This window comes from Falco naumanni, chromosome 6, assembly GCF_017639655.2.
Source record: "Falco naumanni isolate bFalNau1 chromosome 6, bFalNau1.pat, whole genome shotgun sequence".
NCBI lineage: Eukaryota > Metazoa > Chordata > Aves > Falconiformes > Falconidae > Falco > Falco naumanni.
In genome coordinates, this window is record NC_054059.1 from 16757750 (window position 1) to 16775333 (window position 17584).

The 17584-nt window shown below is 37.2% G+C and overlaps 1 protein-coding gene across 7 annotated transcripts in view; it reads left to right on the forward strand.

The window, feature by feature from the left end:
- The window catches only part of KHDRBS2 (KH RNA binding domain containing, signal transduction associated 2), a 393362-nt gene that overhangs the window by 126577 nt on the left and 249201 nt on the right, over window positions 1-17584 (forward strand). For all 7 annotated transcript variants that reach the window (XR_005828603.1, XR_005828605.1, XR_005828602.1 and 4 more), the window contains exon 3: window positions 12157-12273. Coding sequence is in view for 2 of the 7 variants with exons in the window: in XM_040599141.1 (XP_040455075.1) it covers window positions 12157-12273 (117 nt within the window). In the remaining 5 variants the exon portion in view is untranslated. The remainder of the gene's footprint in view (window positions 1-12156; window positions 12274-17584) is intronic.

The window sequence follows — 17584 nt, forward strand, 5'->3', positions numbered from 1 at the left end:
TTTTAGTTCGTTTCAGTGGCTACAGCATATGCAGACAGACAAATATAAGAGATTGCTCAGGCTGTAAATGTTTGAGGGCTGGAAATCAAAACATTTAATCTTTTGTAACTTCATGAAAGAACTTGAATTAAGTGATTCCTGGAGGAACATAAAAATAAAGTGCAGGTTCCCAAGAGGACTAGAAGTTGCTCTTCTGTCCACTGCAGAATCTAGGCATTGAACACCTAGCTCCAGACCTGAAATTTATGAATTTCATAAATGTGTGTGAGATACTAAGGTTCATGCAGTTAATGAAATGAATGAGGCAGCTAAACTGGAGATTCAGAGCAGCCCGCACAGAGTGGCTGAAGCTCAGGGCAGACAAGAGTGTTGAATGGGACTGATGTGCTTGAAATTCAGAAAACAGATACCAGCCACTCAACTGGGTCAGATGCCAACATGAAAGTGAGTTTCAAAGGCTGAACCATCTTCCTAGATATCAAGTTAGTTACTTGGGTATGGCTAACTGTGTCACTTTAATCTTTCCAGGACAGCACTCCTGGCCTCCTTGAACAGCTAGGGCTGGAGACATACTGGCTTGACATGGTGAATGGAAAATACTCACTGCCCGTTTTTTTGCATTCATGTCTATCTTTAATACATATTTTGCAAACACATTAATTCTTCTTGAAGATTTTAGATGTTCTGAAGCAGGTAATTACAATGGTATAAATATTAAGTTAAAACCAGATAAGTATTAAATGTACCTGAGGCATTTCTTAATCTTGTGGTAGGAGAGAATTCAATATTACTTTGGTAATATTCTTTGAAGTGAGAATCAGATCTTAGCCTGGGGTGCGAGGATAAGAAGAAAGGTGCAAATGAAAAAAATTAGCAGATCATTTAATATTTTATCAGGAAGGAGCATCCTAGCTGCAGTTTGGTTTGCTCAGGAATTGTTGTATGGCAATAGCAAGACTTAGATATTACAGCGAGCGATATTCAAAGCTACTCAGAACCTCCAGCTCATGCTTACCAGCTCATTTGTCACATACAGTATGTCTTCTTTCAAGGTGTTGCCCTGACAGTACTTTTTTCTGTCTCACATTAACTCAGTGTGAAGCCCAGTTATGTCACTTGCAAAGGAGTACCATCAGCAAAGCATTACAAATCAATCTCAGGTTTTTAGATGCTTTTGATGCTCAACTGTTACAAAACTCTGCAATCTGTTTTTTTGATGAGACTGAGTAGGTCTTCTGAATTGTAATTAGCGAGTACTATGGGCTATCAACTTGGCAAATTATAAACCTTGACAAATACTGGTAATGGAGGTGGGGTATGGGTGGGGAAATCACATTCCTTGCATGCATATTTAACAAAGTGATTGATTCTTCACAGTTAGCAAATCTATTATGCTTATATCAAATTATGGAGTAATAATATATATGTTAAGCTTGTGTTTACAATCAGCAATGTTAAATGAAATGTAAATTGAGGTATCTGCTGCACTGGTTAATACTTTCTCTACTAGCCCCATGTACAGTGGAGGAGAAGGCTCTGCGACCTTCTGGTTTGCATGCTATAGAGCAAGGTGGAGCAGTTTCAATTTGGAGAATGGAGAGGGTCTTTCTGTGGCCGGTATGCCTGCTGTGTAAAGCAATGGAAAGCCATCTGTGCCAGATAATGAGTTAACACTGGTTGTTTCCATAAGCTCATGAACATAAGCAAAAATCTAAGAAAAAGAGTGTATTCGGTTACTATGCAGTCTGCTCTTGGTGTGGAGTACTGCCATATGTAGCTTTTAATAAGCTCGTGAACAGTGGCAATATACCTAACTATTTATTCTGCATTGTCCAAGTCTGTATTCTGTGCTGCCACTTTTGATTGAACGGTCAAGTAGAGGACAGTGTCTGTTGTCTTAAATTTGTACAATTTTCACTTGAAAGATATTTGAAATTTAAGTATGAATCAGGCAGATGTCCTAACTGAACACCTTGGGAACAGAGTTTAGCACTAGCCTGAGTCTTTGACTTAACACAGTATTACTTGACTGTTTTCACCTTGGCAATGTTGTTTTGGAATGCTTTCCTCCTCTTAAAATATTTTATTGCATTGCCACCTCAAATCAGCCAAGTCATCATTAAAAAAATCTTGACAGATACTTGGTTTTCTTCTCTAAGGGTAGAAAAAGTAGAAGGTAATGACCGATAAGGAGGGAAGATTGTCTTTTCTTGCATTTTTCCTTAGTAATAAAGAACAACCCCACACCCCCCAGTATAGAAAATGTAGGGGGGAGGGGAAAGAACCAGAATTTTGTCAAATAGTTTTGAGTGTTTTCACAGGCTGGTTTGATTTCCGTAGAGCTATGCGAGTTTGCATCTGTCAATCAATTTAAAATAATGCTTTGCTTTGATTATGAACGTGACTTGAGAACAAAATTAATGTTTGCATAGTGCTCACTATATGTAAATTGATACATAAATGCTGCTCTAAGTATAATTACTTTAATAATGAAAGGCAGAATCAAGTTGACTAAGAGTTTTAATTAGATTAATATAAACCATTTGTGATTTAATGCAATGCTGTCTAGAAAATTAAATGCTATATGCATGTATGTTAAATCAGTTCATTAACATACTGGGACCAAATTAACTGGTATTATAATTTCCTTGACTGAAAAGAAATTTTAGTTTTATGCTACATTTTTACTAGTCCAGTATCACTAACATACACAAGAAAGATACATTAATTTTGTGGTTGGGTATTCGACGCAAATTTATCCTAGTTCTTGTTGACTTAGAACTTAACTTTGCAAATACAGCATCTGTCAAAGAGAAAATTTTCTCCTAATATGAAACCATATTTGGCTCAGTAAGAGTAAGATGATATGCTTGGAAATCCCACTGTATTTCAGCTTCTTCAAATCTTCCTTTTATGTTCTAAACTCTTGAAGTTAGAAAAAAGTTAGTAGGTTGCTGCCAGTTAGCAAAGAGCAGATGGTGTTTATTACTGTGACCAATAAATTGTGTATCTGTGGGAGTAATAAGCCCAATTAGCCAAATGTTGATTGTGCTTTTAAGTGTTGTAGTCTTAGTACCTATTTCCATACCTGTGCATATGCTCAATGTAAACTGAATTGTGTGCTTTGAAAAAAGCTTTGTGGTGCACTTCTGCAGTCTGAGTTGCTGGCATTTATGGGAATAGCGTTTTAAATAACGTCCTTCAAATGAGCCAGTCTTAGGTATTCCAAGAACTCCTTATTACTTGCTTTGTCTTTTATTTATTTCTAACGAGTAAAAGTTGACTCTTTCAGTGTTGGCTAGGGTGAATGTTAAAACACAAATGCCTTATTGTCCTGAAGAGGCCTCTTGCCTTTGATTCAACAGAATACGGCTGAAATACAAAATCATGGTTAGCACAGCATACTCTGTAGTTTTTAGAAATACTAGTGCTCTTGAACAGTTTTCCATTAAGAAGCAGTCAGCCCTCAGAGAATTTCCTGACTCTCTAGAGAGGTAGGTTAAGATCCATCATGACCTCTGACTGGCAACTATTTTGCTAAGGGCTCTAACCTCCCCAACATGGGCAAAAAAGCCCCAAGCCATTCCTGTCTGCCCTCAGCCTCCCACACCGCCCCAGATGGGCTGGCCAAACAGCGGTAAGCTTAGGGAAAAAAGCAGTTTGTTGCAAGCAGCAGAAGAATTGTAAGAAAGGCAAAAGCTAACGATAAAATGTGACATTAGAATCCTCTTTTTCCTTTCTGAGTTCAAAAAGCAGTCTCTCACATGGTCCTCCTGTTAGCAGAACCTGGTCTTGCTGCACTTACCTCGAGTAATACCCACTTTCATAACTGAGCCCAGTAATTTTAAAAACAGTAGTTTCTGCAAACACTCCCTAACCATCCAAATAAGCAGTAGTAGCCACATACATTCTACAAGGCCTCGGATTTTTTCAACATTCTTGACAGCTCTTCAGGGTCAAGATCAAGTTTTCCTGCACATCTGTGCAGTGCCTGGTTCAATATGAGTCTCTCTGGGTATCTCTGCAATTAAAATAATAAACCCTTTAAACTTGTTAATTGCAGATTTAATATAGATGCGCAAATTTAATTGGTTTCTTGGCTTTCCCAATTACCTTGCATCAGACTTTAAAACAGAATCACCCAAAATAAAATGTTTGGGTGTCTGACAGATTAGCAGATTATAATCACACTGTTAATGCATGTATTAGAAAAATAGCTGTTCAGATTTCCTGAGATGAAAAGTTGAACTGAATAAAGATACATCAGACACCAAACTTTTTTTTTTTTTAATCAAAAAACTTATTTAAATTTTAAGCCTAATTTAAATTGCTTTATTTAAATGCCACAAATTGTTACCAAATTCTGACAGAAAACTGCCAGAAATGAGAAGTGAGGAGATTATTTTGCTATCTCAGTGTGGACTTGTATCTGGAAGATGTTTGTCTGGAGTCACTGGCCATCTGTTTCATGGAGTGATGCCAAAAATATATTTTCAGTGTAGATTTAGATGCTTGCTATGAGCTAGTAAATAGCCAGACAAATATTGCAGCATCTTCTTCAAGCACACTGTAAATATGAACTCCCAGCACTTTTCAAGATAAAAAAAGTGTGTGATAAAGAAATGTTTATTTCTTAGTTAAATTTTCTAGTCACAGTAGCTTTAATGATTCTAACTTTGTTACTTGGGTTTAATTTATTCTTGAGGTAGTTCTATTGATTAAAAGAGAGATTAATTCGGACTGTAGTTTACAAGAAGCTTTATTTTCCCCTTTGAGCATTTAATTTTGAGTCCATTTTTCTCCCCATGGCCTGGCACTGGGTTATTGTCCAAAGCATAGTGAAGAGATAAGACCCAGTAAGCTCTGTAGGAAAGGGCAGCCTTCTCCTTTGGTTGTGGCACTGTTGCAGTGAAGTTTCAGTGGTACAATACTGTAGGAAAGCATTAGCATATGTCCTTTGGAGTAGATCTCTAGAGCCACTCTGAAGGGGGTACATTCATTTTCTGCTTCTGCAGTTCGCTGTCTCCTGACATGCCTTGCTAAAGCAGGGCCCTGCAAAGTTCAGTCCTATCAAGGAGGTTTCTAAGAAACTCTTCTCCACAGCCAGTAAACAATCACATCACTGGAATAAAAAATAATGTTGCGTCCTTATCTGGAACACTAAGTTCATTTTGGAAAAGCCAAAAAGTACTAGATACTGAAGAGGTATTGGGGTAAGCAGCTACATATATAGAGAGGCAAACCTGAACTTGGCAGAATCTGCTGAGCTATAGAATAGACTATAGTAGTTCCATTTTGGAAGGGACCTACAACAGTCATCTCGTCCAGCTGCATGACCAATTCAGGGCTGACTAAAAGTTAACACATATTGCAATGCTTACAAATTGTTGAGAAAAATAAAATTTGCCTTCGTAATCATCCAGTACTACCCGAACATGAAGGGAAGCTCCATGTGCATGTGAAAAGGTGAGATACTTTTAAAATAAATGGTATTAAAAAATAAATGAACGATCAGAACTCCTAGAATAGGACCAGAATAAACATAATTTGTAAGCACGTCTCAGTCATAAGGTTTTTTTCAGGAGTGAATAATATCTTTGTCTCCTCCCCTTTTCTTTAGCACAGGACTGAATTTATAAGGATTTTTTTTTTTCATCCTATGAATAAGGAAAGGTTTTTGTGAGGATAAGTAGCTCTGAAAATCAAAAGACAGTGTCTCCCCACAAAGTAGCTGATGGCAATGGTGAACAGAACACACTAAGTAAGAAACCTATTCCATATTGCCAAACCCATGCTATTTCTGTTTTGCTGTTTCTAGAATAAATTATTTTTTTTGCCCAGTTCAGGGCATTGTGCTGCTTCATCTTACAGCTGGAAACATTTGTTTTTCCCATTCCTTGTTTATCTACGTTTTGTTGCTGTTCTGAACACTGATCTGTGTATAGAACAGTCACTGACAAGCACTTTTTCTGAATGGTAAGCATATTCCTTGCTTCTGCTTGTAAAACCCTATTAAAAGAGTGTTTATAAAATAAGAAATGTTGCAGTTCTAGTAGGGATGTATTGGGGCTACATCAAACAGGGAAACAAATATTCTTCTAAATGTGAACATGCATTTTCTATCAATCATTTTCTTTATTTTGAAGCTTGAATGTTAATGCTGTAAACTTTATGTTAGAATTGTTATACCTATGGTACACTATCCTGAGGTGGTCAAAACCTTTACTAATATTAGATGAAGCTTTTAATCTTGAAATAACTGCAGGTTAGAGCTTTATATTGCAACATAACAGCAAATCATATGATTCTTTGCTTACTTGGTTACCAGCATTCTTGCCCCCATGCACAGAAGGGAGATGGGGAGAAATGTATTTGTGGTTTTAAACAGGATAGGTTTTATGGGGAGCACTTAGAGCTGCTGTATGGTGGAGTAGCTTTTGATGTACCTCTGGTAGTGCCACGTGGCTACACAGGCCGGATGGTGTCCTGAGTACACGTGACTGTTTGCATCCCAAGGCTGCTGCTGGCTTCAGGGACCCCCTCAGACGGACAAGCCTTGTCACCCCGCCTGACCTTGGAGCCTGTGTCCCAGCTCTTGGAGGGTTCACAGTATACCTTGGCACACACAAGCAGAGCAGCAACATCAGCCCACCAGTGTGATGAGTCTCACAAGAGAGCTAACCATTGTGTGGTTGGCTGCTTATTCAAAGGCCAGTTTATCGCTGATAAACTAGGAGAATAAAATGCATCCTGTGTATACAGCCGAGGTAAGGATCAATGGCTGATTACAATTCTCAGCATTAAAAAATGAGGTAGTGATGAAAGTCAACAGCTTCTATCTGCCTAGCCCCATTTGCAGCTGTCTCAGTGGGCTCCTCCCCAGCGAAAGGACTCCAATGCCAAGAGCATTTAAGTATGCTAGTATTAGCTACAGATTCTCTACAGCACAAGTTGGGTTTCTTTTCCCCATCTTTTATACAACACAGACTCAATAGTGGGGCCATGTCTATTTGCCGTTAATGCCTGCTTCAAGTTCAAACTCCCATTGTGCTCATCTCCTGCACTGTTTGCTTTAACATGGCACGTACTGAAGAAACGTTACTTTGCAACATTATATAAATCAGTTGTTATGTAAATATCAACTTACAAATGTGTGAGCGTGTTTAATTTCAATTCTGAGATAATTCTGCTGATATTATGACTTCTGAGAACAACACGTCACATGCCCATGTTAAAGGAGGTAACTTCAAGCGTGGCAATGAGAATAAATGCATGTGGCAATATTCTTGAGGTGCTGCAGTGCACTGAAGACTATAGCAACATTGTATGTAAGCTGCAGGATATATTTTAATAATGATTTATTGCACACATTTTGTTTACAGCACAGGTTGTAATTAATCTTTGGCATTTCATAGAAACCACGTATGGTATATTAACATAATAAATGCTGACACTGGAAGACAGACTGCTTCTGCTGTGATCCAGCTTGACACCTGGTTACTTGTAGGGATTCTTTTCTCAGTGTCTTAGCCCAAAGCAAGTGAGGCATATTGATGTGCAGCACGTGTTACTGCAAGGGGTTTTGGAGATGAGCAAATCTGTGGTTATGTATGTTTTATGTTATATATTGTTATAGGTTAGGAATATATATATATATATATATATATAAAATTTATGCATGGAGCACAACCCTAAGCTTTTCACTAACATAGGCAGTTTTTTGGTGAGAAATTATATGTTATTAGTTCTTAAGGCTTCTCATTTTTTGTGTACTTGTTGGGTATCTAATCTTTGGTTTTACGTATTCAGTCCCACCATATAAACTCGAGCAGAATGTCTTACACAGTTAAGCTATTTCCATATGAGTATAAAAAAAAGTTTCATGGACAAAAGCTTTGATGGAGGCTGAGAAGCCAGAGTGTTGGCTTTGGGCATCTTACAGTGTGATTGCTTGTGTGGGATGGAGTGTGAAAGTAATCAAGATGTAGACAAACCTGGTGAAACTGTGTGTGTGTTGGTTGGGGAAGATGTTGAGGAGACTGGCTGTGGATACTGTAAAGATCTATCAAGCTATATTCTCTGCCAGGTTTTCTTTTGCACAAGAGAAAGTTTATTGCACAGCTGTTGACAAATGAAGCATCATGTGCATTTGATTATAAGCAAAGCATCCCTTGCTATCACCTGATCATTTTTTCCTGAAGACATGCATCTGTCTCTCCCAGACAAATGATAAAAAAATCTAAGAAAATAATGTGCAAAATCTTTACCATAAACCAGGAAGGGTTTCTACAAGCACACGGAAAGCCTAGCTCATGCTCATAAACATGACTGAAATGTTAAGCCACATATAAAAACATCTAGTAACACAACAATAACCATATTTTTCAACTGGAAGTCTGTTTTTTCCCAGCAGTGTAAGCTTTCCGTTAATACTCCTTCCTCTGTATGTCGTCATTTCTCAGCTATCATTTCCAAATATGACCAGATATTATCCTAGACAGTAAGAGCTACTATTAGTTGGAGATAATTTGTACACTTGGTGGAACCGAATCAAAACTAAGATTGCAAAATAAGATCTTCAGTTACAGTGGCTGTACCAGGAATGTGTGTTAGCAAGGGTTGTCATCGTATGCAGTCAAACTGCCTGAGTTTACACATTTTCCTTCACTGTCACTATATGCTTTGGCTGTGTGTGCGTGCATGCACCTGTAAGTGGACCCTAAGATTTCTACTATTCAAATTGGTTCTGCTCAGGTTCCTGTCCAGAATATCTTAATAAAATGAATAAGAGGAATAAAGTTGTGTTCCAAGTTTCATACGATTTGTGCTGTTCACTGAAACTTTCTGTTACTTGTGTGCTGGTTTTACCTAGCTGTGAACATAAAGGATTTAATTTTTCATAAGTTACTGAGTCAAAGTTACTCTACCAGTACTTTCAGACTTTGGGGAGTTTTGTGATTATAGACTGCTGCTGAGGATAGCCAGTAGCCTTAGACTGATGCTGAGAAGACCCAGTACAACATTTGAATGGCTGATACAGTGCACTGGCTTTTCTGCAACTTTAACCAAATTAAGAGCAATTCAGTTACTCAGTTGTAAGTAATTGCTTGCTTCCTGGTATGTGTTTTTTAGAAGGTGGATGAAATGTGAGTGTCTGTCTGCTACATAATCAATAGAATTAAAATCACCAGCCACTTACTTCCTGTGAAGTGATTAAAATCCACCTAGTAATTAGTTTATGCTGGCCATACCACTCCTTTACAGCAGTATGTCAAGGTAACAATTATTAGACAGTTTATGAAGTGCTTAAATATAAATGGTCACCATAAGTCTTCACAGACTGTCTTTTAAACGTTTTTTTTACATTCAGAGGGCAAACAGTTGAGCTTTGACTGGCCGCCTCACAGTCTCCTCCAAATTTATGTAGTGGTATAGCTCCTTCAGCTTTTGAGGGGCAGCTTTTCTTAATGTTAAGGGATATTTAATGATGCAGCAGTGGATGGTTCTTCTCTGATTGGTGATGTAGAAGTGGCACAAAAGAAAAAAAGATAAAGATTTAAAAAAGGGGGGGAAAAAAGGTTAAAAACAGCATTCTGCATGTAAGAGGGTCCTTGCAGAGGAACAAAAGCTCTGTTACTTGCTTGGCTGCCTCTAATAAACTTTCACATACGTGAGATGTGTAGTTTTTGAAATCTTATTTCTATCAATAGATTAAGTCCAATATCTAGTATTAAAGTAAAAATTCAGTTCTTTCCGTTCCTTCTTCACAGTTTGGTTTATTTTCATATAAGATGTAATAATCAATTTGAAGCCAACAACTTCTAAAAGAAGTTGTCCCTAGAAGTATCGCTACAGTTTCAAGACATAGGACTGTTGATGCCGTGATGGGGCATCATCTCTAAATCCTGCCCCAAAATGGGGTAGGATTTATTGAAGAGTAGATAACTTTTATTAAATCAACAAAGTTGGAAAAAACAATACAAGCACACAAGCTTGAAAAATCTTTACTTGGAGCTTCAAAGTCTGCTGGGCTTCTTCTGCAGCGTTACTACTTGTATCCTAGTTCTGGCTGGGATAGAGTTAATTTTCTTCCTATAGCTGGTACAGTGCAGTGGTTTTGGGTTTAGTATGAGAATAATGTTGATAACATAGTGATGTTTTATTTGTTGCAAAGTAGTGCTTTACTCTAAATCAAGGTCTTTTCAGTTTCCCATGCTCTGCCAGTAAGGAGGTGTTCAAGAAGTCAGGAGGGAGCAGGGCCAGGACAGCTGACCCGAACTCACCAAAGGGATATTCCATCCCATAGAACATCATGCTGAATATATAAACGGGGGGGAGTTGACTGGGAGCTACTGATCTACTGCTCAGAGGCTGACTGGGCATCAGTCAGTGGGTGGTGAGCAGTTGTGTTGTGCATCACTTGTTTTTCTTGGGTTTTATTTCTCTCTCTGTTTTCTCCCTTCTCATTACAATTATTTTCATTATATTTCAGTGATTAAACTGTTCTTATCTCAACACATGGGGTTTAGCTTTTTTGCCAGCTCTCACCATGCTACTGCAGTGGGAGGGAGTGAGCAAGCAGCTGCATCGTACTTAGTTGCTGGCTGGGGGTAAACCATGATACACTACTCCACCCTAGACATGTTATTTTGCTAAAAGCAGTTATGTTGGTTTAGGTTTCACCTTACATATTTATTTTTATTGTGATTTCTATTTTCTTTGATGGCTTAACCAGTAATTGAAGACAGTTACAAGTGTTTTGTAATTAAGACACCGTACTGAAAGCCAGCTTAGGCTCTGGGGTATTGGGCTTGATTCTGAGTTTGCGTGTTATTAACATAGCTGATGCATTTGTGTTGTTATATTCTTGCTGGCTAAAGTGGAAACAAGAATATTTGTCTGGTTTTTTGCAATCTTTAAAATAGAAAGTAATGCAAAACAAGGTATGTTACAACATGTTTTTAGACATCCAGGTGTATTTTCGACAGTACCATATTCTTGATTGCTGTTTCTTATTGTCATGTTCTTATGGGGTATGGTTTAGTGGTGGACTCAGCAGTGTTAGTTTAATGGTTGCACTCAATGATCTTAAAAATCTTTTTCAACCTAAACAATTCTGTGACCCTATGATTCTATGAATCATCTCTGAAATAAAGACAAGGAAGTGCTGATACAATTATACACCTTTTTCCTCAACTAAGTTTATTCTTTGTTAAAAGCCAGGCCAGAGCACTGTCTGTTCAGACTTGAACAAAGTTCAGGAACATCCTAAGCAAGTGCTGATGGTTCTCAGTCATATTTGAAAGATGGCATGCAATAGACTTTTAAAAAGATTTTGGAAGGCATAAAAAATAATAAATTGAAGAGACAATTCATTACAGAATAAACAAATTATTGTTAGTTAATAGACTCCCCCCTTTTTGTTAGTTTGTGTCAACATAACGTTAACATCTCATTTGTTTATTGTTCTGTCCTCTGAATGATTTTCATGTAGACATCTGTCCTTCTCATACAGAAGAAAGTATGTGTCACCTGACTATGCAGTGTTTTAAGAATATTAATAGCATATCAGACAAAGCCCAGTGTTCTTCAGAATCCTCCCAGAAAATAGCCTTGAATATCTACAGTGATCTATTGTTTGTGATTTGTTGTGCTGCTGGAAAAACAGATATTTGAAGTCGATAAACAAAAAAACACTTATTTTAGAATCAATGTGTAAAACATCAATTTCTAAAAACCCATCCAAAGATCTAACTCAGCAGAATATATTACTTTGCCAATAAAGCTGTCTAACTCAGGAAAGAACATATGCATTCTGTGTCTGATAAGCAAAGATCTTGTTTAGCAGTTAGCTAAACCTAAGGAGGCACTGGCCATTTTTGTCCTAGAGAGAAGCCTCCTGGGTTCAAATAAACTGTGAATGCTTTTATGGCCCTTTGTGCTAGGTGAGAGGATACGTACATTCTCCAGACTTGTATCCCAATGAATTCATCTCAGAACTAAGTAGGAGTATTTTTTTAATGCAAAGTAGACTTTTCTTTTTTAAGCAGCTTGTTTATAAAGATTTATTCAAGTTTTGGGGAAAAAAAAAAAAAACAACCAAAAAACCCAAAAAGAACCTCTTCATCTAAAATGTTTCTATTATTTGCTTTCTAGTTCAATTTTGTTGGCAAATTGCTTGGACCAAGAGGAAACTCCTTGAAGAGGTTACAAGAAGAAACAGGTGCAAAAATGTCCATCCTGGGAAAAGGATCCATGAGGGATAAAGCTAAGGTACTGTGTCTGGATTATGGTTGCAATTAGTGTTGAAACATTTGTGCTTTAGCTGTTACACTGAGATTGCCTGTCTACTTATTAATGACTCAATTAATAGATTCCTAATAGACTGACTCCAAGGCTAGTTTGTTTTTTCAAGCAACATCAATTGCTTAAATACAGTTTTTCTCTTGACACGCAAACCCAGCTTCCCATATATTTCTAGACCTCCGCAGTTACTATGTTACCACTGGTATTTAAATAGGTCACGTAAAAGAGAAAGCAGCTTAAAGTTCATTTGTTCTGGGAGAAGTCTGTTTCTTCTGAGAAAGTATAGCTTCTATAGATTACTGCTGTAATATTGGTGTACATAAATAGGGTTTTTTTGCTAATTGTTCCTCTAGAGATGGGACTTTTGAAAAAGATTGATTATTTATTCAGGGCATAGTTCTAAAGAAAGATAACAAAGTGGACATTTTGCTTAAATGTGTGTAAAATGTACTATATATAAAAGAAAAAAAATGTTTGAAATCACTGCCTTGTCAATGCACCGGAAGTAATTGTTTGTAAGGTAAGGCAGCTTCATATATATCAGTCCTAAAGAGCAAGTGCTGATTGCCTTGTGGCATCTTTACAGACTGTAGAACAGCAGTATTATGGTCAACACGGAAATAATGACTGTTAATTTCACTGAATTTTTTATACTGCGTTATTCTGCTTTCCTTTCTGTCACCTCTGTCATTCATCCCGGTAGGTAAAACAATGAAAGCAATAATATTCCAGAATAAAGGAAAGACTAATCAGGATTTTATGGTTGGCATTATTTGGTCTTGGTAATGTGTATCAGTAGTCAGACATGCAATATGAGGTCTTCAGTTGCAAAATTGAAAAAACGCTACAAAACAGACAAATTAGGCACATGGAATGTATCTCACTTTTTCAGAGATTTCTTTATGACATTGGGCATACTGACACTTCAATTATCTATTTACCATTATGTTTTATGATAATAAATGTTGAATACGCTACAGATTTTATTTCTAGGTATTGAGAAGTAAAATATTTTATGACTTTTGGCTTACTTCTGGGATGATAAAAAATGACTCCCCGGATGAATGAATGCATGTGCTGCTAAGTAGCAGTAATTTGCATCAGTACTGCGTCTGCCAGCTCCATTCACAGCCACCCACTCAGATTATTACTGCCAAGAGCAGCAATTGCCCAGACAAGGGAGTGTGAAGGGCTTGTTACCAACTAAAGATGTTTAAGCACAGGTAAATAGATAGGCAAAGTCCACTGATTTTGAGGTTGGTTTGTCATTGTATCATTTTAATTTCATCATAACAGTGCCAGCATGCCAGTTATTACATTCACTGGTGAGTATGTCAGCAAAAACAAAATTCAGGATATTTTTTCCCCTCTTGATAGAATATTTAGCCTTTACATGTAATCTGAAGTTATTTATGATCTTCATGGAAATTCATTCATATTAGAATGGTGTAAAAATATGAAGTTCCAGAGTAAAATAGCATTAAATATAGCACTGATGCAAGTAACTTCTCTAGAGAAGGCCTCATAAGGGACTGTTTCCTTAATCCAATTTAGACATTACTGACATTAAAGAAAAAAATCCCTGTGCAATTGCAGTGAGATATAGGAATTATCTGATCCATGTACATCAATCACTATTACCAGTTCCAAGCAAAAGAGGCTGAGAATGATTATTGGATGGGTAATACTTACAATTAGCACTTCAGAGAAGGAATTCTAGGTTGAGATACTGGTAAACTTAAAGAAAATGTATCTGACTGTGAGCATAACTAATAGCATGGTTTGCTATATTGCTAAGAAAAGTACGGCTTGCTATGGTTAAAACAGTTTTTGTGCCATAAAAGAAGCCCACTAGTCTAATTTATGCAGGTTTTTTTTTCAGATTTAAATACAAATTGCCAGAGTCTGGAGGCTTGTTGTGGTTATTTTGTACCATACAAGAAATGAGTTTATGTGTATTGGTGGATGAGTCTTCCTTCTGGAGGAATTTTCAAGAAAAAAAATAAAGTAATTTCTCTCTCTAAACTAGAATTTCCCTAAAGCTCTCTACATTATGCCGTGAACCACAGCAGTCCCTAGGCAGACTGCAGACATGTGCTTTTCCCTCCAGTCCAGTGCAGCTGTATGCTGAGCTGCGCTGGAGCAGCAGAAACAGAACTTCTGGAAAATACTAAATACATTTATGCCCTAAATCCTTAGGTACTTAGGGTTTGAAAAGAACTGATCCACTGATTTGGGTTTTTTTCATTGCCAAAATGACAGTCAGCAAATGCTTGGCTCTACAGTGAACAACTCTGGCCTTACTCTGTAATTTTGGGCGTATGGAGGGGCAGCTTTCAGTTCTGGGAAGCAGACTCTGTCAAGGGAGGTATATCGGCCTTTCAGAATTCCCTTATCTTTAAAAAAGAAATCTGTGGGTAAATTTCAGTGACTATAGAATTTGGGCTGTTCCTTTCCAGGGCCTCAGGGGACACTCATTAAGAGTGACTTTTGAATATCTGCTGTGCCTACAATGTGGGAGCAGAATAGATTAATTTGAAAAGGCAAAGCAACTTACTTAAAATTAATATGTGAACAACTCCAACTGTGCACTAAATACCACAGAGTTTATATATGTGCCACAGAAAGTTGTGTTAGAAATTGTTGAAGAGATGCCCAAATGTGACTGCAGCAGCTTTACAGAATGTTATTTGGGTTATAAGGAAAACTTATGATTCTTCCAGAGCAGCATGGCTAATGTGAGTACTTACATCTCTGTGCTTAACCTAATGCCAGTGGCTCAGCAGAAATTTAGTTTTCTGTGAAAGGAGACAGATCCTGCAATGTTCTGACAGGAATAAAAAAGCACCATCAAGATACATGGACAGGCCACTAGAAGCGACAGAAGATGACGCTGGCTTTTAGATACTTCTTCCTTTTGATTTGGCATGCAAAACTGTTATACTAAAATTTGAAATATTTGTTAGCTGAATAACTCCCATTTATTTTCAAATCATAGAGAAGGTATTGCTCAACATGTTGAGCATAGCTGTGACCGCTGAGAACTGTGCCTACCGTAAGAGCACAGCCAGTTGCCAGTGAGTTCTTGAGACAGGTTGAGCTCTCATGATCTTGCTAGCTTACATGCTGCTACTAAAGGCTGTAATTCCTGTAGTAATATAGTATTATAAATATGCAAATACATTCTTCAGAACAGGTAGTGATGAGATTAAACATAGTCATGTTGAGTTGCTTGGCTTTTGATTCTTTTCCATTTCTTTATCTCCTTTTTCCAAGAGCCCAGGAGGTGATTGTACAGGTAAACAATCAAATTGAAGTGACAGGAGAAATCTCATTACAAGTGGAATGAATTGATTGCTTTCATACATAGATGCAGATTTTCTCCTTTTCAACCATGCAATGAATGCTTTTCAGTAGGCCATTAAAAAAAAAAAAAAAAAAAAAAGTGAGCTGGAATAACTTTTTTTTACATAAAATATAGCAGTAAGAGCATAGATTTTCCTTAAAAGAAGCAGAAAGATATGTAGCAATGTTTTTTAAACACTTCTATTTCTTGAGCTAGTTACCTACGATAGTTTCATAGGAGAGAGCAGAGTCTTGGGGCTTGCACCATTTCACCAGTCCCTGGTTTTAGATTATTTATATGAGTAGTATTTTTTTTATTCAGAATAAATGTACAGCAGCGTGCAATAAACATGCACTAGACAGTACATGTAACTTGGTCTTTGTGTTTTGTGGAACTTCAGAACAGAAAGCAAAATGGCAATGATTTCATGCAGATGGGAGTGAAAGGAAAATTTTTGTAGGAAACCCAAGAACATTTAGGGCCAGAGATTAAAAAAAAAACAACAAACAAACTGGTGTCATTAGAACTGCCTTTAAGGGCTGCATGACCTGACTGCAGATTGCTGGAGCTTGAGGAGAGTATGTGGGAAGAGTCAAAACCACACTCCTTCCCTTCCATGTTTCCCTAGAGAACCCTCTACTGACTGGAGAGAAAATACTCATCTAAGGGACACTGGTATGAGGTGGGACCTCACCCTTAGGAACAAGAGCGAGAACAGATCCACAGCATTAATCATAGTCCAACCATAGTACCTATCTGCAACATGACATCATCTCTTTTTGTTATTATTTTTTTTTCAGAGATTAATCAGAGATAGCAGAGTAGATGAGAATGTATATGGTGAGGCTTGCCTGAAATGACTATCTGTAGCATGATAGCAGTAATTAGTAGGTGAAGATAATGCTGTAAAAGAGAGCAAATGAAGGCCGTGATCTGAGATTAATAACTGAAATGGTGAACAAGGCATAGGAAAAGGAAAAATATGTTGAGAAAGGGAAGAGAATTGGCTTGACAGAATAAATGGCAGGCATAAATCTTTTGGAAAAGAAAAAATCTTGTACAGAATTTTATCTTTTTTCTTTCCCATTGCATGTGTAACTTTATGGTGGGAACGTTCAAAGAAAGATATGTTGGGAATTTCCCAGTGAACACAAAATTATGTAGAAGAGAGGCGTGTGGAGGCTCCAAAATTCTGAAACGAAGAAAGGTTGTGAGAGAAATTTTGAAAATATGCAGGTGGTGTAGTTGAAAAATTTTCAGGGTAAAATATTTGTGCTTCTTGTTTTGTAAAAAAAGAACTCTTATTTAAAATTTAACCTAAGTGAGTACGTTTGAAAGAGCTGAATAACCTAAGAAAAATGAAATGTTTTGATTTTGCTTTAATAGTATTTTGAGTGTTACCCAAAGGAAGATTTTTGATTGTTTTCCATTTTGTTAAAAAATGACAAATGGATTTTTAACCTGATTATTTTTTCCCTGAAAACTCACTGTTCATCAACTGCAAGGCGCTTCTTGCAAGAGAGATTATTTAAACTGAGGAAGCTCACATTGTCTTTGCCAAAGTCACAGGCACTCCAAACATCTTTTTGAACCACTTTTTACTTACATAAAGCAGTATTTGGAAATTTCATAGCCTGAAAACAAGGCTGTGTGTTCCATAAAAGCTAAAACGTCAGTTGCTGCAGTAGCACACAGACTGTCAACCACACATGAAGAAAATGTAAGCAGTGCTTAAATCTCCTGAATACTCATGTATAATTGCCACCTCAATTTGAAGTCTTTTTACCTAGTGAAATCCTGTCAACACCAGTTCCTGTTTTGCACACTTTCTGTTTATTACCCATTTCTTTCATTGTTTAAACTTCCACATACTTATGTCTTTTGTCCTGGCTATTTGGAGGATGCTGTTATTAAAGATACCTGTTTCTTTCC